General features: G+C 47.6%; 2 protein-coding genes across 2 annotated transcripts in view; both read right to left on the bottom strand.

The window, feature by feature from the left end:
• The window catches only part of LOC142003959 (kallikrein-14-like), a 51,229-nt gene that overhangs the window by 26,659 nt on the left and 244 nt on the right, over positions 1–24,326 (bottom strand). Inside the window, exon 2 of the mRNA XM_074981353.1 lies at positions 22,774–22,933. Within this exon, the coding sequence (XP_074837454.1) occupies positions 22,774–22,933 (160 nt within the window). The remainder of the gene's footprint in view (positions 1–22,773; positions 22,934–24,326) is intronic.
• Positions 1,496–22,820, bottom strand: LOC142003962 (serine protease 1-like). The gene is made up of 4 exons (XM_074981356.1): positions 22,736–22,820; positions 5,965–6,218; positions 3,487–3,623; positions 1,496–1,927 (listed from the first exon to the last, which is right to left on the bottom strand). Exons 2-4 carry the CDS (start codon positions 6,125–6,127, stop codon positions 1,766–1,768), a joined length of 462 nt encoding a protein of 153 aa, XP_074837457.1. The 5' UTR covers positions 6,128–6,218; positions 22,736–22,820; the 3' UTR covers positions 1,496–1,765.

Consider the following 24,326-nt stretch of genomic DNA (forward strand, 5'->3'; position numbering starts at 1 on the left):
TGGGGAGGAGGTGAAGTCGGGGGCGCAGCAGAGGCCGGGAGGGGGCAGAGAAGAGGTGGGATGGGGCGGAGCCTGGAGCAGAGAGAGGTTGTCCCTGCCCACCGCCCAGGCTAGGGGTGGCATGGGAAAGAGTCCTGTGCAGGAGGCAGTCATGTGACCTGTGTCCAACCCCCCCCCCCACAGTATCCTTCATCAGCAGTTGCCCCGGCAACAAGCTCGCTGGCTTGAGGTGCCCTTTTCTTCGTTTTAACCCTGCTGGGAAGGACATTGCGTGACGCCTGCTTTGTCCAAGTCCTGTGCAGGGCTAAATACCACCTGCCTAGTCACTCTCTCCACACAGTCATCATTTTGTAGATGTCTGTCCTCTCCCCACCTTAGTCTCTCTCTTCCAAGCTGACCCGGTCACGTCCTTTTCATCTCTCTGGAGCCGGAAGCTGTTCCTCACCCCGCCTCCCTTTTATTGCCCTTTTCTGCACTTTGTGCTGCTCTAATGGAGCTTTCCCCAGGAAGGGCAACCTGAGTGACATGCGGGATTCAAGGGGTGGGCGTGCCAGGCACGTAACATGATGATATCTTTTGCATTATAGATCTCTTTCCTAGTGGTTCCTAGAAGTCTATTAGCATATTTGACGGCTGTTGCACACTGAGTGGATGTTTTCGCCGAGAACTGCCGACCATGTCTCCCAGATCTCCTGCCTGCATGGTAACAGCTAATTTAGACCCCATCATTTTGTGCACACACAGTTGCGATTACATTTTCCAGTGCGCCCGACTGTCCGTCTATCAATGCTGAATTTCACCTGTCATTTTGTTGCCCTTTGCAACGCTTGACCGGCTGCTTTGGACTTAACTTGCCTGAGTCGTTTGCCACCTCCCTGTTTACATCTTTTTCCAGCGATTTTATATAAAGCTGTCGCTGTTATGTATGCCACGCCCACTTGGCGTTTAAGCCACACCCCCACACTGGTGCTCTGTCCTCCTCTACTGGTGGTGGAGTGCATCTAGACCAATGATTCCCCACTCAGGGGCTGTGGGCCCCTGGGGGTCTGTGAGAATGCTGCGGGGGGGCAGGGGGTCCATGCAAAAAAGATGAATAAAAATGATAACAGAAAATAAGTTTTAAATAAACTGCAAAGTAACAATTATTTGTAAATTAAATATGTATCTTCCAATAGCATCATTAACGGAGATCTGAAAATTAATTTTGTGGTTTCCTTTTTCATTTAACGAAGTCTACATACATTGGCTTTGATTGGGGTCTGAGAACAGTTTTTAGGGGGTCCATGAAAGGTTTGGGGGCTGATGGGGGGTTTGCGAATGGATTGGGGGTGACTGTGGGTCTGCAAACAATTCGGGGGGGTGATTGAGGGTTGCAAATGGTTGGAGGGGTGAAAAGGTTGGGACCCACTGCTCTAGAAGCTGGCAAGCCTTCCAACAGAAAGGGCCTCTTAGCACAGACAGCACTGACCTGGGCTCTTGGATGCAAAGACTTGTGGGTTCGAGCCTCACATTTGACTTCTCACACCGGTGCATCTATAGCAAGGTGTCCTGGGGGAAGGGCAAGCAGAGCTCTGTTTCAGATGGAGGAAGAGAGCAGATGCAGATAAGATACTGACCAAGGCTGGTCGATCCAGTAGTAGGTGCAAAGGAAGGCAATGAGCCATGGGCATTTCCACATGGTTTATTCCAGGAATCTCCATTCCCTGGGGAAGGGCCAGTCAGGGAGCAGGGTGCTGGGCACTTTGCTTCTAGCAGTGGCGGGGGCTCAGTTGCCAGAGTTCTCTTGCATAGTGCTCTGGATCCAGCTGGTGAATCGGCAGACTTTGGTGTAGACACCCAGCTTGTCTTTCGGCGCACAGATCTGTGATCCCCAGGAGACGATGCCCTGGAGTTTCCCATCGCAGACTAGTGGGCCACCAGAGTCACCCTACGTGGGGGAACAGGGAAGGAGTGGAAACAGAGGAAGGATCTCCATGGCAAAGATAAGAACACTGAGCTTGTCATATCATCAGAGAATCCAGGGGCAGGACGGGAGCTCAGGAGGCCATCGAGTCCAGGCCCCTGCCCAGAGCAGGACCAACCTCCACTAATCATCCCAGCCAGGGCTTTGTCAAGCCAGGACTTAAAAACCCCTAGGGATGGAGATTCCTCCACCTTTCTAGGGAACACATTCCAGGGTTCACCACCCTCCTGGTGAAATACTTTTTCCTAACATCCGACCTACTCCTCCCCCTCTGTAACTTGAGACCATTGCTCCTTGTTCTGCCACCTGTCGCTCCTGACAACAGCCTCTCTCCATCCTCTTTAAAGCCCCCTTTGTGGAAGTTAAAAGCTGCTATCAAATCGCCCCTCAGTCTTCTCTTCAGCAAACTAAAGAAGCCCAAATCCCTCAGCCTCTCCTCATAGGTCATGTGCTTCAGCCCCCTCATCATTTCGGTGTCCCTTTGCTGAACCCTCTCCAATGCATCCACATCCTTTCTATACTGGAAGGTCCCAGAACTGGATGCAATACTGTGGCCTCACCAGTGCCGAATAGAGGGGACTAATCACTTCTCTTGATCTCAGGCTATGTCTACACTACAAGAAAAATTCAAATTTAAGGCAGTTAGCTTGACTGGACCAAGTGACTGTCTTCACTGTAAATACCATTAGCTCGATCTAGGGAGCGCTAATATTGATCGCATAACATTGGCAGAACCAGGTGGGTGTAGTGTCAAGTTTGAATTTAACAGTTCAAAGGAAGGCCAGTGTGGAAGCGCCATATCTTTGAATCAAATGCATGAGCTTCCAGAGGCTGACTGGCGCTGCTGCATTTGGCTCCTGGCTCCCTGCCACTCGCAGGAGCCAGAAAACTGACCAGTGCAACAGCCCCAGTCAGTTACCTGACTCCTGCAAGTGGTGGGATGCTGGGAAACATGGCACAGCTGCATCTGGCTCCCAGCTCTCTGCCACTCGCGGGAGCTGAGAAACTGACCAGCACAGCACCCGGCTCCCTGCTGCACCGAGCTTGCAGTTCCGTGAACCAGGCGCAGCCATGTTTGTCATTTTCCTGGCTCCCCCTAGCTGCAGGGACCTGGGAACCAGGCAGCAGGGTGAGCACTGCCGGCGGCAGGGGTGGAGCAGGGCCTGGGGGGAGGGAGCAGAATGTGGGAATGCAGGAATTGTGGGATAGGTTCCCACAATGCACTGTTGCAATAGTCAGTGTTTAGCTACTTGAGCGTGACAGCACTAACTTGACTTTGTGTGGACTTTGTGGGAAGTGAGGATACTTCAAATCGAATTTACAAAACCCAGTTATAAAATCGAATTTAATAAAATTGAATTTATCTCGTAATGTAGATGTAGCCTCTGTAGAGCTCAGAGAACTTTGCAAAGTAGTTGGGATCCATTACAGAGTCAGTTCCCATTCTACAGAAGGATTCCCTGGCGGGGTTTGTGGTCATCTGAAGGGATCCCCTCCCCCGGCTTCAGCCCTTTCCCCCTTACCTGACAGGAATCAACACCCCCTTTCATCACACCAGCACACAGCATGTTCTCGGTGACGGCGTTGGGGTAAGATTTATCACAGTCTGTGTTGCTCTGGATGTAAACCTGGCCACACTGCAGAAGGTCGGGGTACTTCACTGGAAGACAAAATTGCCTCAAATTTACTGATGAGTTAATAGGAAGGAAAATGCTTTTGTTCATCTGGACCAACCTTTTCACAAGTGAGGGCCCCTAATTGTCTCCCAGACCATTCACAGACCTCCAATCACCCCAAAAACCATTCGCAGATCCCCAATCTCTCCTCAAACCATTCATGGGCCCCCAATCACTTGCAGTCCTCCAATTGTCTGCCAAATTGTTCATGGACCCTCAACCTTCCCCCAAAGCATTCGCGGGTCCCCATCAAAGACAATTCTAGCTGCTGTGTACATGTCATTAAATGAAAAAGGAAACCGCAACACTGATTTTCAGACAGCCATTAATAGATGATTGGAAGGTATGTAATTTAAAAATAATAGCTGATTGTCACTTTGCAATTTATTGAAAACTTATTTTCTAGGATCATTTTTATTTATTTTTAATGTTTTTTTTCATGGCCACCCTGCAATGCCCTTCTGGACCCCTAAGGAGCTGCAGACCCCAAGTGGGGACCCCCTGCTCTAGACCCAAAGAGACACCCATGTCTCAGTCACTGCTCAGCACTTTGGTTATAAGGGGAGTTCTATCTGAGACGGAATTGGGAGGAGGTCAGATGGGAACAGAATCTTTTCCCGGGAGTTCCAGAGAGGCCTCAGTGAGTTAGGCCGGCTGTTTCCAATGGTTGTGCTGCGACACACTGCTGTGCTGTGAGAAGTGTCCAAATGGGCTGTGAAATGTGATCAGTTTCCCCTCCCGTTGGCTCTTTGCTGATCCACCGTGAGGGGAAATGCCGACCCGGCAGGACCCCGTTTGCATCAGGGGGCAGCTGAAATGTTGCTTCCCGGCCCGAACGAGCTGTATTTGATCCTTGTTTAGCTTGCATGGGCTGCTAGGTGCAAACCTCTCTAGTTAGACTGTAACCACAGTGAATGTAAGTCTATGTGATGGTTATGAGCTCCTGATTCAGCTGAAAAAAGTGGAGGCGCTGTGGAATTATTTGTCTCATGGAAGTGTGCCGGGTTCCGGAAAAGGTTGGGACCCATTGAGTTAGGCAAACAAAACCCCAACCTTCATCATTAGGACTGGTGGCAAAAGGGGATGGAGGAGTTTATAGTTTGCAAGATTGTTTCCAAAAGCCACCCCCACCTGTGTTTGTGTCACTGAAAATTAAAAAAAAGCATCACAAATGTGAAATTTGGAAATCATGTCAAAATTTCCAAATTGGAAACTTCTCTGAAATTTGGAAACCTCGCTGGCCTTTTAAAAACGTGGGGGTTTCACCCCTGTTTGGGAATTTGGCATCTTGGGCGTTTCAAAATTTGGAATCTTGCTGGGAAGTTTGAAATGTGAAATCTGGGTTAGATTTGGCAGGCATGTCAAAATTCGAAAACGGTCTTGCAAATCTCATTGTGATGGTGAAATCTGGTCATCACCTTGAAAAAAACTTAGATTTGAAAATCTCATCCAAATTCTGAAAGTTGAAAAAAATCTCATTGGAATTTCTAAAATATCAAAAGTTGGCCCAGTTGAAGAAGTAGCTGGGAAAAGGTCCCCCAAATAATGCAGATATGTGGCAGTGACAGCTTGGTAGGGAAGACCCTGGCCTCTGAGGGTAGGTCAAGGAGCAATGGGCTTAAACTGCAGCAAGGGAGGTTTAGGTTGGACTTTAGGAAAAATTTCCTAACTGTCAGGGTGGTTAAACACTGGAACAAATTGCCTAGGGAGGTTGTGGAATCTCCATCACTGGAGATATCTAAGAGCAGATTAGATAGACATCTATCAGGGATGGTCTAGATCGTACTTGGTCCTGCTGTGAGGGCAGGAGACTGGACTCCATAACCTCTTGAGGCCCCTTCCAGTTCTAGAGTTCCTTGATTCTGATTCTATGATCTCAGAGTGTGGCTAAAATATTGGCTTAGAAATAAAGGGACAAACACAGAAACATCTAATTGTGACTGTGACAGAATTCAGAGCAACCCAAAAAGTATCTTTAAATCCATCCTGACATACATTCACATATCCATCTTCATACACTTTCTCCTCTTTTTATACATACTCAACAGCCATCCATTGCTCTTCATACACAAGCAGCCTCATACATATCTGTCTCTCTCTCTTCAGGAACCTACTCCATCCATCCATCCATCCATCCACCAATTTCTCTCTACCCAGTGCCTGCCATAGTACACTGGAGGAGCTCCAGAGAGGTCAGAAAGGCCATTGGCAGGGTGTTCAGAGAACTCTCACTGCAGAACATCTGCAGATGTTCTTCCTGACTCCTGCAGGGCCCTCCACCTCCCTTCCACCTCCCCCATGCCCCACTGCAGATTGGCCCTGTACCTTTTGGGGTCTGGGTTGTGCCCCACCCAGAGACCAGGCATTCTGCATCGGCTGCAGGGCATCTGTCAGGCAGGCCGATGGTCCTGACGTAGTTGGTGAGGTTGACGGCAGTCTGCAGCTTCAGCAGCATGATGTCGTAATCGTGCGTGGTGAAGTTGTACATGGGGTGAAGGAAGGATTGGGTTGCTTTGAGGCACTGCTCTGTTCCCTCCTTCGTCCTCAGGCTGTACTCCCCCAGGCGCACGGAGATGGGGCTGTAGTGGGGACATGGCTCACCGAGCCAGATAAAGATAATTGGAACCCAGCCTGACACCTCCTCCCTTCCTTCTTACATTGATGTGGGAAAAGATGGGGCTGGGGTTGGTAATCAGTAGCACACGAACTAGCCATGTGACACTGTGACCCAAAGAGTTGAAGAGCTCCCAGGATGCACGAAGAGGAGAATCTCGAGTAGGGGCAGAGAGGTTATATTGGGCCACGGTGTAACCACAGCTGGACTCTGGCACCCAGTCTTGTGGCCTCAATTCAAGAAGGATGCTGCTACATTAGAGATGGTTCAGACAAGAGCTGGTGGAATGATTATGGATCAGAAAACCTGCTGTAGAGTGATAGACTCGTGGTGTCCAATCTAGCAAGCTTAAAGAGGAGCCTCCGGAGTGACTTGATCCCAGTGTATAAATAAATACCAAGATAGGGAACAGATATTCAACATAACAAGCTCTTCAGTGGACCAGAGGAAAATCTAACACAATCAAAAGGCTGGACTTTGATGCTAAACATATTCAGACAGGAAATAAAGCACACATTTTTAATGGTGAGAGTAATTAACTATAGTAACAATTTCCCATGGGGCCAGAGGATTTGCCACCATCAGGAATTTTTATTTCTAAAAGATCAGCTCTAGGGATTATTTTGGGAGCAGGTCTGTGGCCTGTGTGGTGCTGGAAGTCAGAGGAGACCAACCCAATGGTCCCTTCTGCTTGGCATAGATGAATCTGTGAATCTAAATGACTGGGACCATGCTTATTAGTTTCTCAGGAAATTAAGTAAAAACCAAGCCAGATAAATGTTCCCTCTGCTTGTTTTCATAGACGTTTGCACTTGAAAACGTTTGGATGAAAATTTGAAGTTTTTGGTTCGCTTTTGAAAACTATTTTCAGTTACACGTGTTTTTTGAATGTTACCTCTGTTAAAACGTTGGATTTTTTTAATACCATTTTCCATTTTTGATCTTTCCTAAATTTTTTTCCAGAAATTTTTAGAAATGTTTCACTTTTTAGAAATGTTTTTGGTAAATAAAGTGCATTTTTGTCTCTCACCATCTAAACAAAAACTTTTGGAGTAAATATCTCAATGTTTTAAAACTCTTTTTTTTGGCAGGGGGCCGGAATGTCAATTTTCCTCATGATATTTTTGAGAAACATTCCCAACCCCCTTTTTGGTGAAACACATTTGCAAAAACAATTTGCACGCTTGTTTTTGTGTTGTTTTGAAATACACCTTTTGGAAAAAAAACCTTGTTGGAAATTCATTTTTATTTTAAAACCCTGCATTTGATAACCCTTTTCTGTCCAAGGTAATTTTTTGAAAATCCAGTTTGGTACAAGTGCATGATTTTTGTTCAAAAACCAAGACATTTAGCTAAGAATGAAACTGCTTAAATATTTGGGGTGATGAAGAGTAATTTTCCCACTTAAATTACCTTTCACCTTGAAAATGTTGGCCCCACATGGAACCTTCGAGCCAGAAGAGTGAGCAACTTCTTAACTGTTTACAAAGGGAAATCAGTGCATAGGACATACTGAATAACGCAGTTCTATGACGCTCTGTGCGAAATACACAACAGAAGCACCTCCATTTTAGGAAAGAACATGGCTGGCCTCTGTGTAACTGCAAGAGCGTGTTGTCTCAGGAGCTAAGTTCAGTTCTGTCCTTGGGCAATGCCCCGTAAATGCTCCGTGCCTCAGTTTCCCCATCTCTGCACTAGATCAAAGGGTGGTTGTAGGACTAAATACACTCATGACTGTGATATCACAGTGCTGGGGGTAAGTACCTTAAAGAGATCGGCAAAGAACTGTGTTCAGTCGTGAGTTTTTTAACCAGCTCAGGGCTTTTTTTTGCTATTCACCCAGCGCTATTAACGATAATTACACCTAATGAACTATGGGAATATAATAATTACTATTACAGAATTATGATACAAGCAGGCATGTTCCAAACCTTGCACATGCATGAACACAGCTCCCTGTGAGAAAGTGAAGCAAATGACTTTAACACCGGACAGGGAACCTGAGACAGGTTGATTACAGTTTGAAGTCCTTTATGCAGCAAGGGTTACGAGCTGGGAATTTCATCTCAGCCCCATAAACCATGACATACTTCCAGGTTCCCAACAATATCGTCTCATCCTAGAAGAACCCATCTAGTTTACTGTTTTTGTGCATTTGTTCCACAGTCCTTGGACAGGTTGAAAACACAGTTTTTTGGAGGCAATACTGGATTTCCACCTCTACGAAAAATTTTCTGCGCATTTCCCATTGACAATGCCAAAGTCTGTCAAAAAACAAAATGCCCCAAACCACCAAAAATTTGGTCATAGATAGTTTTATTCTGAAATGGCTCCTGGGTGTGTCTACACAGAAAAGTTATTTTGGAACAACAGCCGGTACTCTATGCACCTATGCAACAAAATTGCTATTTTGAAATAGCAGATGGCTTATTTCAAGTTCTGTAAACCTCATTCTATGCGGAATAGTGCCTGTTTTGAAATAGATATTTTGGAATAGTAACAGAGAAGAAGCCGTGCTAGTCTATACACTATCAAAACAAAAAGCAGTCAAGTAGCACTTTAAAGACTAGCAAAATAGTTTATTAGGTGAGCTTTCGTGGGACAGACCCACTTCTTCAGACCAACATGGAAAGCTCACCTAATAAACTATTTTGCTAGTCTTTAAAGTGCTACTTGACTGCTTTTTGTTTTGATATTTTGGAATATGAGGACAGAACAAGAGGCAATGGAGTTAAACTACAGCAAGGGAGGTTTAGGTTGGACATTAGGAAAAAGCTCCTCACGGTCAGGGTGGTCAAATAGTGGAATAAATTGCCAAGGGAGGTTGTGGAATCTCCATCACTGGAGATATTTAAGACCAGGTTAGATAGATGTCTATCTGGGATGGTTTAGACAATACTTGGTCCTGTCATGAGGGCAGGGGCCTGGACTTGATGGCCTCTTGAGGTTCCTTCCAGTCCTAATATTCTATGATTCTATGAATGGGGCTGTAGGGACAGGCTGGGTACATCAACACTACAGCGATCTTTTGAAAGAAGTCCTTTTGGAAGAGAACTTTTTTTGAAAGAGCATGTCCAGTCACAAAAAAGCAGCTCAAATGTATGATCTGCTCTTTTGCAAGCGAGCGTCCATACAGCCCCTGCTCTTTTGAGAGAACAGGCCAAGGATCAAAAAATCCAGCACCGTTAGGACTGCTCTTTCGAAAAAAGTGCCAGCAGAGCACCTATACACATTTTCTTTTGAAAGAAGCTTTGAAAAGAAGGTGTTTCATACAAAATGAGAGTGGAAAAGCACCTTCTTCCTATTTTGTTTCAGAAAGGCAGGTTCTTTTGAAAACAGGGTTTGTTTTCAAATGAACCTGGTCTACACAGCTGTGTTTGCTTCTCAGAAAGGTTCTTCTGGAAGTGAAATCGCAGGAGACTACACAAATGAGGTGCAAGATATGTAAACCCATGCCTCATCTGCATTTCTGATCTCCCTCGTTTGCGTTCTGCTTCCGAAAGTGGAATGCAACGTATCCGCAGCCACAGGGGATGGAGCTATTTCAAAATAAGCTGTTCTGGAATAGTTTATTCTGAAATAATGCTGCTGTGTAGACGTAGAAGACTGGTCACAAGTGCCTGTCTGTTGTGTGCTTCCAGGGGCTCTAATCCAAAACAGGCTCTGTTGTGTTGGACACACTATTTCGGAATACATTTTGCTTATTTTGGGGCTTCCCTGTAGTATGGGCCCTTTATTCTGGAACAATAATTTTGGAATAAGCTATTCTGGAATAATTCTGCAGCGTAGACGTGCCTCCTGAGAGCAACAGCACGGGAACCTTGGGTCCTTCCCGTTGTTGGGCAACATCAAATGCTATGAGCACGTTGTGTAACCACCCCCACGCCGATTTGCACCCAGACTTCTGGAGCCTGATGCAGGAGCCTCTTCAGTTTGAGCTAAAATACAAGTGTTGTTTAGCTAAGCCTGTAGAGCAGACTCACTCTTTGGCTCTGTAAGTGGTCTAGGTACCCCTACATGGGGCAGTGAACCATACCCAGGAGGTGTGTGGGTTCTCATTGCATCATGGGAGTTGCAGGTCAGTCAGGGAACCAGGTCTATAGATGCAAATGGGAACACACGGAAGCCCAGTTACAACTCCTAGCTGTGTCTACGCTCGCGTTCCTCTTTCAAAAGAGGCGTGCAAATGAGGGAAATAAAAAATGTAAATGAGGTGCAGATTTACATATCTGGCACCTCATTTGCATATTCTTTCAAAAGTGCTTCTTTCAAAAGAAGAAAAGGAGTGTAGATACAGCTCTTTTGAAAGTAAAGAGTATCCCATCCTGGGAAATAGGATTCTTTTGAAGATGGGGTTTGCTTTTGAAAGAGTCGAGTCTACCCTGCTGTTCTTCTTTTGAAAGAAAAATATGCGGATGAGGTGCCAGACATGTAAATCTGCACCGCATTTGCATTTTCGACTTCCCTCATTTGCTGCCTCTTTCGAAAGAGGAATACAAGTTTAGACACAGCCCCTGTGATACACTGTGGCTGTGGGATGGTAACACTCATCAGCTGACCCTAATGCTAGAGGCCAGACTGTGGTGCATCATGGGAGAGGTAGTCCAACCATGAAATCCAGCCTGTGCAGGAGAATAGGAGTTATGACGTATCTGGACTCAGTGGTGTAGCCACGGGGGAGCCTGAATGGGCTTAACCCCTCTGCCCTGCACTCTGGCAGGCAAGTGGGGTTGGGTCATTGGAGCTTAACCTGCACCCCTCGTTATAGCCCACCCACCTGAAGTCGGGTTCTACCCAGCTGGGCCCCTCTGCCTATACCACTGCTTTGGCTACAACTCCCATGACGCACAGCAGCAGCTCAAAATAAAAAAAAGGGGTAGATCATGGTGCATCATGGGAGGTGTAGTCTGACAAGGAAACTGGGCCTATGGGGATGTGACACACCCAGACTACATCTCCCATGATGCATTGGGGTGACTTTCCACAGAAAAATATTTCAGATTTAGATTTGTTTTTTTGGTCCAACCTCCCACCCTTCAAAATTTCCCATGGAAAAATTACACAATGAAGACCCCAGCGATCAATGATTTTCACTGGAGAGGAAAAAACTCATTTCTTACCAGGGCCATGAGAAAAGCAGCCCTGGTACAAATAATTTCTGACCTGACTTGGGTGAGGGTGAAACCAGTTTTAGTGTGTTCACACTGCAGGGAGCAGGGGTGTCCCACCAGTTCATGTAGACCAAACATATCCTCTCATGCTCCCCGCACTCCCCCTCGTGCCAGTAGTGGAATGTGTCCAACGCCCCTGCCTTCAGGGTTGAGGGCACAGTCACGGCCAAGCTGGCAGTCATGGCCAGTAGCGGAGCCATATCCAGGGACAGGAGGTTGAGACCAGCTTTCCCTGTCAGCTGAGTGCTTGGCCAGCTACCCAGGAGAGCTGCCCAGATGATTAGCAGATGGCCCACAGCCACCAACAGCGGGCAGCCTCTGTGTCTATCAGTGGTGCACAGCCACACACACTTTGGTGCACATAACAAAATTTATTCCATCCAAAAATTAGAGGGAACACTGGCTAAGAGTGGGAACCAGAGGGTCAGTGGCTGAGCTCAGATGCCGGCAGTGAAGGCTGCTGGCCAAGTGGAAGCTGGCGGTAGTGGGGACAAACCATACCTGGGAGAAGAGTCTGGGGGCTGATCAGCATCTAGCAGCAGGGCCACAGCTGAGGTCTGGGACTCAGAGCAGAGCCAGGGCCACAGCTGTAGCTGGGTGATACAGCCGTGGGCTGGCAACAGCCTTGCTATGCTCCCTGGCGGTTCGTACACAGCCCTTCCCACAGTCTGGAGCCCCTGCTCTAGACAGACCAAAGAACAGTTTAGTTAAAAGCAGAGCAGTTTTTTCCAAAGAGGCAAGGTTCCCCTGCTCCCCTGCTTTGGTCTGCACTACATCCTACTTCAGTGCATCTCTGCAAGACACAGATAAACCAGAGGCACCAAGACCAGCCCAGGGCAGCTCACAAAGGGGAAGCCCACTGGAAGAGTGCAATATGCCTAGGCTTGGAAGTGTTTGTGTTTTATTAATGAACGTCCATCAGTGTTGACTGGACACCTCGCACACACACCGTGGGAAACCCTTTCCAAGGGCGATCCGCCAAATTTAGTGAATGACAAACCAAGGAAAATGTCCTTGGAGCCCTTCTGATTTCAGGCTATTCGCTTTGTCCGGTTTGAGATGCGATGCTGGCAGTTTGTGTTTTGACGCTTATAAAGTTTTCATTTTTTGTCTTTCCGTATTTCCTGACGTTAAATCAAGAGTGTAGTGTCTCACACAGAAGACCAGCTTCAAAAACTGCTGGATCAGTTCTCCAAAGCGTGCAAGGACTTTGGGCTTACAATCAGCCTAAAGAAGACAAACGTACTCGGCCAGGATGTTGCTGAATCCCCATCAATCAGCATTGACAACTATACGTTAGAGGTCGTCCATGAGTTCGTTTACCTTGGGTCCACCATCACTGACACCCTGTCGTTGGACACTGAGCTAAACAGGAGGATTGGAAAAGCAGCCACAACTCTGTCCAGACTCAGCAAGAGAGTGTGGAATAACAACAAGCTGTACACTCACACCAAAATGCAAGTCTACAGAGCCTGCATCCTCAGCACCCTCCTTTATGGCAGCGAGACTTGGACCCTGTATGCCCGCCAGGAAAAGAGGCTGAACGTCTTCCACTTGTGCTGCCTCAGGCGTACCCTTGGAATATCATGGAAGGACAGAGTGACCAACACCGCCGTCCTCGAGCAAGCTGGAATCCCAACTATGCACACCCTCCTCAGGCAGCGTCGACTCCACTGGCTTGGCCACGTCCACGGGATGAGTGATGGAAGGATTCCAAAAGACATCCTGTATGGTGAGCTAGACTCTGGCAAAAGACCTCCCGGATGCCCCCAGTTGCATTACAAAGATGTCTGCAAGAGAGACCTCAGAGAGGCAGACATCGAGCTGGACAACTGGGAAGAACTAGCAGACGACTGCAGCAGATGGAGGCAGGGGTTACACAAGGGCCTTCAGAAGGGCAAGTTGAAGATCAGACGGCTAGCAGAGGAGAAGCGAGCACACAGAAAGCACAATAAGGACTTGCCAGACACCCACTACATCTGCAAGTGATGCAGCAAGGACTGTCACTCTCGTGTGGGTCTTTATAGTCACAATAGACGCTGTAAATGAAGTCCTCAACTGAAACTTTAAAGGGCGCGATCCATAGTCTTTGCAGACTGAAGGATGCCTACTACTACTACTGACGTTAAATAATTGTCTGAACCCTGCCCATTGTCTGCCCCGGGCAGGGGTGAAACTTTACATTAGTACAAACAGGGAGACAAAATGCTTGAAGCCTATTAAAAACAATGAGGAACTCTGTGACCTGTTCAAGACTAACAGATTTCTTTGGACACAAATTTTTGTGGGCAAAAACTGTTTCATCAGCTGCCTGATTCCATGCATCTGATGAAGTGGTTTTTACCCAGGAAAGCTTATGCCCAAAGAAATCCTTGAGGTCTCATGGGACTCTTCATTGTTTGTGCAGACACTGATTATGGCTAAGTCCACACTGCAAAATAAAGCTGAATTTATTAAAGTTGCCTTTTTACTGCTAGATTTTAAAAGGCAATGTTGAGTGTCCACACCTGTCCAGAAAGTCAACATAGTGTGTCTCCATTGCCTTTGCTAGGTTTGACTCTGTCAGCAATGCATTGTGGGTAAATATCCCACAGTTCCTGAAGTCCCATTGCGTTCTGGGTTTTTGTGCCAGTGTGTTATGGGGAAATAAAATGTGCCACAAGTGGTTGTGGATGTCTGATGTCATCATCCCAGAGTTCCGTGCCCTCCCTCCCAGTGAGAGCTGAAACCTATTGTTTTGTTCAATTCTGAAAATTTAAGATAGCAAAAAATATTTGCAAAAAAGCATCAACATTGTCCACCAAAATGATTAAAAAAAGGTCAAATCCTGCTGAGTCCCAAAACGTAGAAGAACAGGCTGGCTGGACCATGGCTTTTATATGAGTTGAAAGCTGAGGGCTAGGTGATGGGGTGGTCCCATGATTCTGCGGTGGGATGAGGAGATGGAGGTTGCTCAGCTACCATGAATAGAACACCTTCTTCCCCGATATGTGTCGTTTCTGGTTATTATTTTACTTACCTCACTCTTATGTGGCACCGCCAGCTGGAGTACTGGCGTGTGAATTGGCAAGTGCCCCAACATGTCCCAGGTTGCGTCATGGACACATTACACCTTTAAACGCGCAAGGCAGAACAAAAACCGGCCAGGACGGTTGAAAACCAGCCCAGTAGCAACCTTGGAAGTGGAGGGGAAATACACCAGGCCATGCGGTTACCTAATCAGTGCCCCTGATCCTAGACCTGCTATCAAAATGATCCCCAGAGCAGACCTTCTAGAGAAACAAGCTGGCCTTGATTTAAAATGGTCAGTGACAGAGAAGCTACCTTGGCCCTGATAAATTGTTCCATGGCTATTTACTCTTCCCGTCAACGATGTACGCCATATTTCCTGTCTGAGGCTGTCCCCCCCACTCCCCCACGAACGACTTGCCGACTGGAGTGCTTGCCTTTTCCACTCAGAGGGGCTGGAACTTTTTTATCTGCATAAGTGCTGACAGACAGCTTTTCCACAGCCTGACGCTCAGAGACCTGATTGTGTTGATGTGGCCTTGTCCCTAAAAGCTGTGGAGGGTCAACACCCTCAAGCAGCAACGAAGGGTCCTGTGGCACCTTATAGACTAACAGAAAAGTTTAGAGCATGAGCTTTCGTGAGTTAACTCACTTCTTCAGATAACTCATGAAAGCTCATGCTCTAAACTTTTCTGTTAGTCTATAAGGTGCCACAGGACCCTTCGTTGCTGCTACAGATCCAGACTAACACGGCTCCCCCTCTGATACTTCACACCGTCAAGGAGTCTCTCTTCACCTGCCAGCCTCTGGGGAGTGTTAAACCTTCCTCAGCAAGACTGACAAGCCCACCATCCAAAATATTGATGTGGGGTTATAGCTGGTGATCACGTCACCCTGGAGCCTGCTCTTTGCTGAGCTAAATAGATGCTGCTCCTGGAGTCTTTCACTCTGAGGCAGGTTTTCTATTCATCTTTAATCCACACGGCTTTTCTCTGAACTGTTTCTGATTTCTGAGCTGCCAGATCAGCTCTAGGGTGCAGGTGTAACCATGCACAGACAGACTTGAACTAGGGATCTGTGGAGCTCAGTGCAGGAGCCTCCACAGTTTGAGCTAAAAGCCTTCCAGCTCTCAGCTAAAGCAGTAGAGGAAACTCATTCTTTCCACTATGTAAGGGGTCAAGGTGCCGCTATGTGAGAGTTACATGGGGAAATGAGCAAGATCTGTATCTGATCCAGAGTGGGGGACATTGGGCTGGACAGACTCATGGAGAGTCTGACCTGGTGTAGGAGCAGAGACTGGGCTGGACAGGTCTGATTCATGGAATCATAGAATCTAGGGCTGGAAGGGACCTCAGCAGGTCATTGAGTCCAGCCCCAACTCCAACTAAATCATCCCAGCCAGGACTTTGTCAAGCCAGGACTTAAAATCTATAAGGATGCAGATTCCCCCACCTCTCTAGGAAACACATTCCAGTGCTGTACCGCCCTTCTGGTGAAAAGGTTTTCCTTAACAGATCTAGATCTCTCCCATTGTAACCTGAGACCATTGCTCCTTGTTCGCCATCCATCACTACTGAGAATAGCCTCTCTCCATCCTCTTTAGAGCCCCCCTTCAGGAAGTTGAAGGCTGCTATCAGATCACCACTCACTCTCCTCTTCTGCAAACTAAATATGCCCAAATTCCACAGCCACTCCTTGTAGGTCATGTGTTCCAGCCCCCCTAGACATTTTTGTTGCCCTCTGCTGTACCTTCTCCAATCCATCCACATCCTTTCCATATGGGGGGACCCAGAACTGGATGGACTTCAGGGGGAAGGAAAACCAGGTGGATCCCATTCTGGATGCAGGGCAGCTGACAGCGGGTGAAGATCCCGGCCTGTGCTGGCCTATTGTTCATCTCTAACAACTCCTGCATTGCTCTTATAAACTTCTCACATCCACCTCACTGTCCTGAGACTATCAGCTGGCACTCACTGTCTTCAGGCGCTCTTCAGCATTAATGCCTGGTCAGCATAAAGACGCAGGCGTGACAACCCAGCTGGGTACACATGGCCTTTCTTTGCTTCCCAGCTGCCACATACAGTGGACTATGGTGTTGACATTCATTGAGAAGAAAAGCCCTAACGTCATGGGCCAAGATCTGAAACCTGGATGTGGAGCTTCCCTGTTCGAAGTGGCAGAAAGCCCCCTCTTCTTTCATTTTGGTGCCCTGGTGGAGTTGTGGGACAATTTTTGTTTAATTTTTTATTGGTGTTTGGTTATGCTGTGTTGGGCAAGTTCTGAAGGGGACAAAGAAACAGCTTATTTGAAATTTGCACCTATTTCTAATGGGGATATACAAGATACAGCTTTTGCTTTCGATCCAGATGGACCTTTGGATTTGTTTGCCAAACCCTCAAACTTTTGCAGACATTACAATTTTGGGTTTTTCTCCTGGATAATGATCCTTCACTCTCACAAACCTTGGGAGGCAGGCCGGTCCTTGCCTACAGACAGACTGCCAACCTTAAACAAATTCTCACTGCCAGTTATAGACCACAACACAGTAATTCTAAACCTGAAACCAATCCCTGCAACAAACCTCGCTGCCAACTCTGCTCACATATCTACACCAGCGGTATCATCACAGGATCTAACCACATTGACCCCACTATCAGGGGCTCTTTCACCTGCACATATACTAGTATAACACATGCCGTCATGTGCCAGCAATGCCCCAGTGCAATTTACATTGGCCAAACTGGACAGTCTCTACATAAAAGAATAAATGGACATAAATCTGACATCAGGAACAGAAACATACACAAACCTGTAGGAGAGCACTTCAATCTCCCTGGACACTCAGTAACAGATTTAAAAGTAGCAGTCCAAAAAAATCTTCAAAAATAAACTCCAAAGAGAGACTTCAGATCTACAATTCATTTGCAAATTTGACTCCATCAACCAAGGATTGAACAGAGATGGGGAGTTGTTGGTTCATTACAAAAGCAGTTTCTCCGCTCTTGATGTTCACACCTCCACATTAGGTACTGATAACGGGCCACATCCTCCTTGACTGAACTGACTTGATATCTCCTCTCCTTTCTTTCTGTCAGGCTCATGATTTCATTTTAATTCCAGTTTAATCCCTTGAACTCCAGTTGCATGACTTCATTTATCAGCTCATGATTTTTGCTGCAAGCTCAGTAATTTTTAAACCAATCTCCTGATGTTATGCCAGTCTCATGATCTTTAATCAGAGTTGTGAATTTTTTGCGCCAATTTCCGTTCTTTGATAAAAGTTTTCGGGCTTTTCCTGGTGAGTTTTCTTATGTCTTTGAGGTAACAGTGCTGCTTGCTTTGATGATGTCACGGAGGCAGCCGTTGGAAAGCATGTGTGTAGTGCCAGCGCTCTGAACCTCCAGCCCTGCTTGCCCAAGGCTTCAGAGATACACCTACACAGGGCAGTTCTGGCCGCATCTGCTGTCCCCACACAGCGTCACCTTTGTGCAATTCAGGGTAGTGACGGAGGTTTTGAAATCCGCAGCGGGGTGGGCAGATCCAGGTGTGGAGCCAAAGAACAGAGATTTGTTGGGGAAGGAAGAGAGGTGCTGGAGGCCTTACGTTCAATTACGTTCAGTTGACCCCTGCTGGGATCGTGCTCCATTGACTCCAGTGGGGCTATGGGCTATTGACCCCAGCTGGCACTGGGCTCCATCGCGCCCTGTTGACTCCAGAAGAACAATGACTGATTGACTCTATCTGGGATTTGGTCCAATGTGTTAATGGTCTGTGGGAGGGAGGAGTGAATATCAAGCGGATGTCGTCCTTGGAGGCTATTGTGTATTCATATATCTAATCACCAAAGGCTCTTATGTAAATTAGGTGGTCATGGGATAGGAGGAAAGATCCTTTCATGGGTTGGGAACTGGTTAAAACACAGGAAACAAAGGGTAGGAATAAATGGTAAATTTTCACAATGGAAGGGGGTAACTAGTGGCGTTCCCCAAGGGTCAGTCCTGGGACCAATCTTGTTCAACTTATTCGTCAATGATCTAGAGAAAGGGGTAAGCAGTGAGGTGGCAAACTTTGCAGATGACACCAAACTGTTCAGGACAGTCAAAACCAAAGCAGACTGTGAAGAACTTCAAAAAGATCTCAGCAAACTGAGTGATTGGGCAGCAAAATGGCAAACGAAATTTAATGTGGGTAAGTGTAAGGTAATGCACATTGGGAAAAATAACCCCATTTATACATACAATGTGATGGGGGCAAATTTAGCTACAACAGATCAGGAAAGGGATCTTGGAATTATAGTGGATAGTTCTCTGAAAACATCCACGCAGTGTGCAGCGGCAGTCACTAAAGCAAATAGGATGTTAAGAATTATTAAAAAAGGGATAGAAAATAAGACAAAGAATATCATACTTCCCCTATATAAAACTATGGTACGCCCACATCTTGAGTACTGCGTGCAGATGTGGTCTCCTCACCTCAAAAAAGATATATTGGTGTTAGAAAATGTTCAGAAAAGGGCAACTAAAATGATTAAAGGTTTGGAGAGGCTAGCGAGACTGAGACTTTTCAGTCTAGAAAAGAGGAGACTGAGGGGCGATATGATAGAGGTGTATAAAATCATGAATGGTGTGGAGAAAGCGAATTCAGAAAAGTTATTTACTTGTTCCCATAATATAAGAACTAGAGGACACCAAATGAAATTAATGGGTAGCAGGTTCAAAACTAATAAAAGAAAACTTTTCTTCACACAGCGCACAGTCAACCTGTGGAACTCCTTACCAGAGGACTCTAACAGAGTTTAAAAAAGAGCTTGATAAATATTTGGAGGTTAGGTCCATAGATGGCTATTAACAAGGGGTAAGGTATGGTGCCCCTAGCCTTTTGTCGAAGGCGGGAGATGGATGGCAGGAGACAAATTGCTTGATCATTGTCTTCGGTTCACCTCCTCTGGGGCACCTGGCATTGGCTACTGTCGGCAGACAGGATACTGGGCTAGACGGACCTTTGGTCTGACCCAGTATGGCCGTTCTTATGTTGTGCTAATCTTGGGCCAGGTCTACACTAGGCATTAAAGTCAATTGTAGATACGCACTTCTAGCTATGGCAATTGTGTACCTGGAATCAACTTATCTGCAATCGACTTACCTGGCCATCCTCAGAGAGAGAAGATGACAAAGAATCTGTCATGTCCCTTATTCCTCGCGATATCGAGGGGGACAGGGGTCGACCGCCGACCCCAGATAGTTCCTTTTGTGTGTCCCTCCCAGGCATGCAAAATCGAATCCTGGACGATCGACCTTGATGGGTTGACCTTCTGTGTAATGTAGACACACCCTTGATGGTGTATAAAAACCCTGAATCCAGGGGGCTGAGATGAGGGATTTGGCAGACAGGAAGATGCAATCTAGGGCCTCCAGAAGGAGGACTTCCTTCCAGAAGATCCCCCAGGGGCCATGCCTCTACATGCTGTTTTGGAGTCCAGAAGAGCTTCTTCTGCACTCCAAATCATGTGACCCTATGCTAATGAGGTGCCAGGAATTTACTTCTGCACCTCATTAGCATTTTTGGGCCATTCAGAGAAAGTGGCATGTGAAAAACGGCTTAACAGATTTTTTGGAGAATGGGCAAAGACCTACTCCGTCAGATCATAGAATCATTGAATCCTAGGGCTGGAAGGGACCTCAGGAGGTCGTCGAGTTCAGCCCCCTGTCTAAAGCAGGATGAGCCCCAACTAAATCATGATGCTCCAAAAAATCTCTTAGTCAATAAGGTGCCACAGGACTGCTCATTTTTGCGGCTACGGACTAACATGGCTCCCCCTCTGATGCTTGAAATCTTCATGACATGCACAAGTGTTCCCTGTAAACTGAGCCCTTGTGCGGCCACTCAGGAGAGAATCAAATACCAATCACCTGATTCGCAGTGCACCCCCTGCTTGGTTTTTTCGTTTCTGCTGGTGGGGCACATTCACACTTGCCTTTGTTAAGCATAGGAATTCTTTTCCCGCGAACTGAGTCTGAGTCAGATCTGGAGTTCGTGTTTCGCTGGTTTAGTACAGGGCTTAAATGCTGTGGAAATCGAGGTTGCTAATATACTAGAAATGACATGTGCTGTGTTTGGAGCAACGCATATGTTTTAGCTAGTCCTGGGGTGGCCAACCCAGGGCTCTTGCGACTCATGCAATCAAATGCAGCTCCGGCTTGGAGCCAAGCAGCGGGAGTGCTGTCCACGGCTGTGCACATGCGCCCCCAGCGCTTGGAGGGAGAAAACTGTGGTGGTGGTGAGTCTAGTGAGTCTCAGGCATTGGGGCAGAGCTGGGGAGGGGCCTGGGGATGCCTGGCTCAGGGGCAGGGTAATGAGCCACATATTATCTATCTATCTATCTATCTATCTATCCCCACACACCTCCTCTATCTATCTATCTATCTATCTATCTATCTATCCCCACACACCTCCTCTATCTATCTATCTATCTGACCCCCACACACCTCCTCTATCTATCTATCTATCTATCTATCTATCTATCCCCACACACCTCCTCTATCTATCTATCTATCTGACCCCCACACACCTCCTCTATCTATCTATCAATCTAACCCCCCCACACCTCCTTTATCTATCTGTCTATCCCCACACACCTCCTCTATCTATCTATCTATCTATCTATCTATCTATCTAACCCCCACACACCTCCTCTATCTATCTATCTATCTATCTATCTATCTATCTATCTATCTATCTATCTAACCCCCACACACCTCCTCTATCTATCTATCTATCTATCTAACCCCCACACACCTCCTCTATCTATCTATCTATCTATCCCCACACACCTCCTCTCTCTCTCTCTCTCACTCTCACTAGATAGACATATAAAATAAATATATAATATGTGGCTCTTTGCACTCTATCCACAGCTATTTTGGCTCTTTGTCTCTAACTGGTTAGCTAGACCCTTTTTGGGGCAAAAAATCCAAACCTGGCCACACTGACTCATTCATGAATTCCTGTCGGGTTCATCAGATTGTTCACTTAAACCCAAAATGTGAAAAAACTCAAAATGTTTGATTTCGACAGCTGCACACATCAATTTCTTTTCGTTCCACATGCACTTTGTTTGATTTTTGTAAAAGCCCTCCACACCATTAAGAGAAGCTCAGCAACCAAACAAAACATTTCACTTGGGGTCAAACAAAACCTTTTGTTCCGTCCAAAACAACCAACCAAAAAAGAGTCATTATATTATTTGATTTGCTGAACATTGTGAAAAATTCCAGCCCCCGCCCTCCTCTGCCAAATCTCCCCCTGATTTTTTAGCATTGCCAGTAGATTGAAAAAATCAATTCTGTGCATCAAAACCAGAGAGAGATTACACTGGGGCTTCCTGAGCTGCCCGTCCCAAGCACTCTAAAGGAGCGACTCCATCCCTGTAAAATCATGCGACTGGCTTAAAAATCAGGAAATTACTTGCATTTTTTAAAAAACCCTACAGCTAAAATACAGCCAGGATTGCAGATTTTTATTATTTGCTTAAATTTTCCACCTGGTTTCTGACCCTTTAGATTTCTCACTTTTTCCGGCTGTCCTCCCCAGATGGAAACTGACTTTTCTGATGATAATGGAAGCTGCGATACGACTCTGGGGCTGGGATGTGGAGTAAAACACCATTAGTGGTAAAATAGCAACTCTGAGTCAGATCCCCAGCTGGCGTCAATCAGCCAAAACCCCCTTATAGCCAGCGTAAGCCATGCGAGGATCTCATCCACGTTTCTAGGTCTGCTATGAATCTCAGTTCCATTGTTCCAGGCGCTGCGCAGACGCACAGTTCCTCCCCTGGCTGAGATCGGGGACCCATTCGTACCGAGTGCTGCCCAGATACAGCAGCCTGCCCCAGGTGGGGATCAGGGCCCCACCACGCCAGGTGCTGCCCAGACACAGCCAGACAGGCCCTGCCCCAGCTGGGATCAGGGCCCCACCACGCCAGGTGCTGCCCAGACACAGCCAGACAGGCCCTGCCTAGAAGCTCTGACACGCTGCAAATCAATGCACCAGCAAACAGCAAGAGAAGGTGGGAAAACATGGACACAGTTGCTCCTGCTCTGAATCTCACACCTCCCAGCACATCACCGGAGCAGCCCGGCCTCTCTCCACTCCCAGCCCCCTGCGAAGCAGCGCAGGGCTGTCACGCCCATTGTCCAGCTGGGAGAAACTGATGCTTGGGCCAGCTCTGGGAGCTGCCACACGGAAAGCTGGTTTGAAGGCCGGGGATGGGGTGGCTGAATGCCAGGTTCGTGCTGTAACCAACCTGCCCCACACGCTCCCTCTTGGCCCCAGGCTCCTTACCGCCCGGTGTCACAGTGGGCGGCCGTCAGCACCCAGCTGGGGTCGATCAGCGCCCCCCCACAGCGGACGATGTTGGTGGATCCCATCAGAGCCACCTGGTAGGGCAGCTGGCGCTGGCCACAGGACTGTCCCCCGATGATCCGCTCGTCCTCAGCTGCCACTGAAGTCGGGGGGGAGGGAATGTCAGTGTTGGAGCTGGGGCAGAGGCCCCTGGGGCTGGGCAGGGGAGCTGCCCCATGTGGCGCGCTGCACAGGGGTGGGGGGAACTGGGATCCTGGGGAGCAGTATATGGGGGCACACAGGCTGTAGGGATCGGGGGACACCTGGCCCTGGTTTCGAGCTGAGACACGCACGGATCATTTGTAATCCTTGGCGGAGGCTCCTGCTCATGGCAGCGTGGACTTGAGAGTGGGGGCAGGGGAGCGCAGGGGGGGGCAGGGGAGGCGCATGGGGTGGGGGGAGGGGCCCATGGGTGTGAGGAGCATGGGGTGGGGGAGGGGAGCGCAGGGGGGCAGGGGAAGCACATGGGGTGGGGGAGGGGCCCATGGGTGTGAGGAGCATGGAGTCGGGGGGGGAGTACAGGGGAGGCCCATGGGGTGGGCAAGGGGCCCATGGGTGTAAGGAGCACGGGGTGGGGCAGGGGAGCACAGGAGTGGTGAACGTTGGGGGGGGCACAAACATTCTCTCCTCATAGCTCCCTCTGAACCATGAATACTCCTGGCCCAGCCATCCTCTCATGCCAGCCCCCTGCCCCTGGAGATCCCATGTTCCTGCCCACCGCCAAGGAGTCCTGGCCTCCTAACTCCACTCCGGCCCTGGGTCACTTGCTGGCCAGGGCCTCCTGCCAGGCCTCAATGACAGACACCCTGGTGTACACAGACGCATTCAAGCACACACACAGACACACACACAAGTTTTAATGCACACACCCGGTAACATACCCGGTAACACACACACACACTGTAACACACACACAGAGTAACAAATGGGCACACACAAATCACACACACATACTGTAACACGCATAGAGTAACAAACAGGCACACACAAATCACACACACATACTGTAACACACACAGAGTAACAAACAGGCATGCACAAATCACACACACATACTGTAACACACACACAGAGTAACAAAGAGGCACGCACAAATCACACACACGTACTGTAACACACACACAGAGTAACAAACAGTCACGCACAAATCACACACACACATACTGTAACACACACACAGAGTAACAAACAGGCACACACAAATCACACACACACGTACTGTAACACATGCACAGAGTAACAAACAGGCACACACATATACAGTAACACCGCACACACAGTAACACTGACTGTAACATACACCCATGGTAAGAGGCACACACATCTACAGTAACACACACACACACACACACATGAACTTTGACAGGCAGGCCCCCCCAGAGAGACACACACACACAAACACAAACAATTACTTAGGTGTATACACAAGGAGCCCGCACACACGCCTGGGCACGCTGACACACATACACACTCCCTTATGCCACATAGGGACA

The sequence above is a fragment of the Carettochelys insculpta genome, chromosome 30 (assembly GCF_033958435.1).
Source record: "Carettochelys insculpta isolate YL-2023 chromosome 30, ASM3395843v1, whole genome shotgun sequence".
NCBI classification, from domain to species: Eukaryota; Metazoa; Chordata; order Testudines; family Carettochelyidae; genus Carettochelys; species Carettochelys insculpta.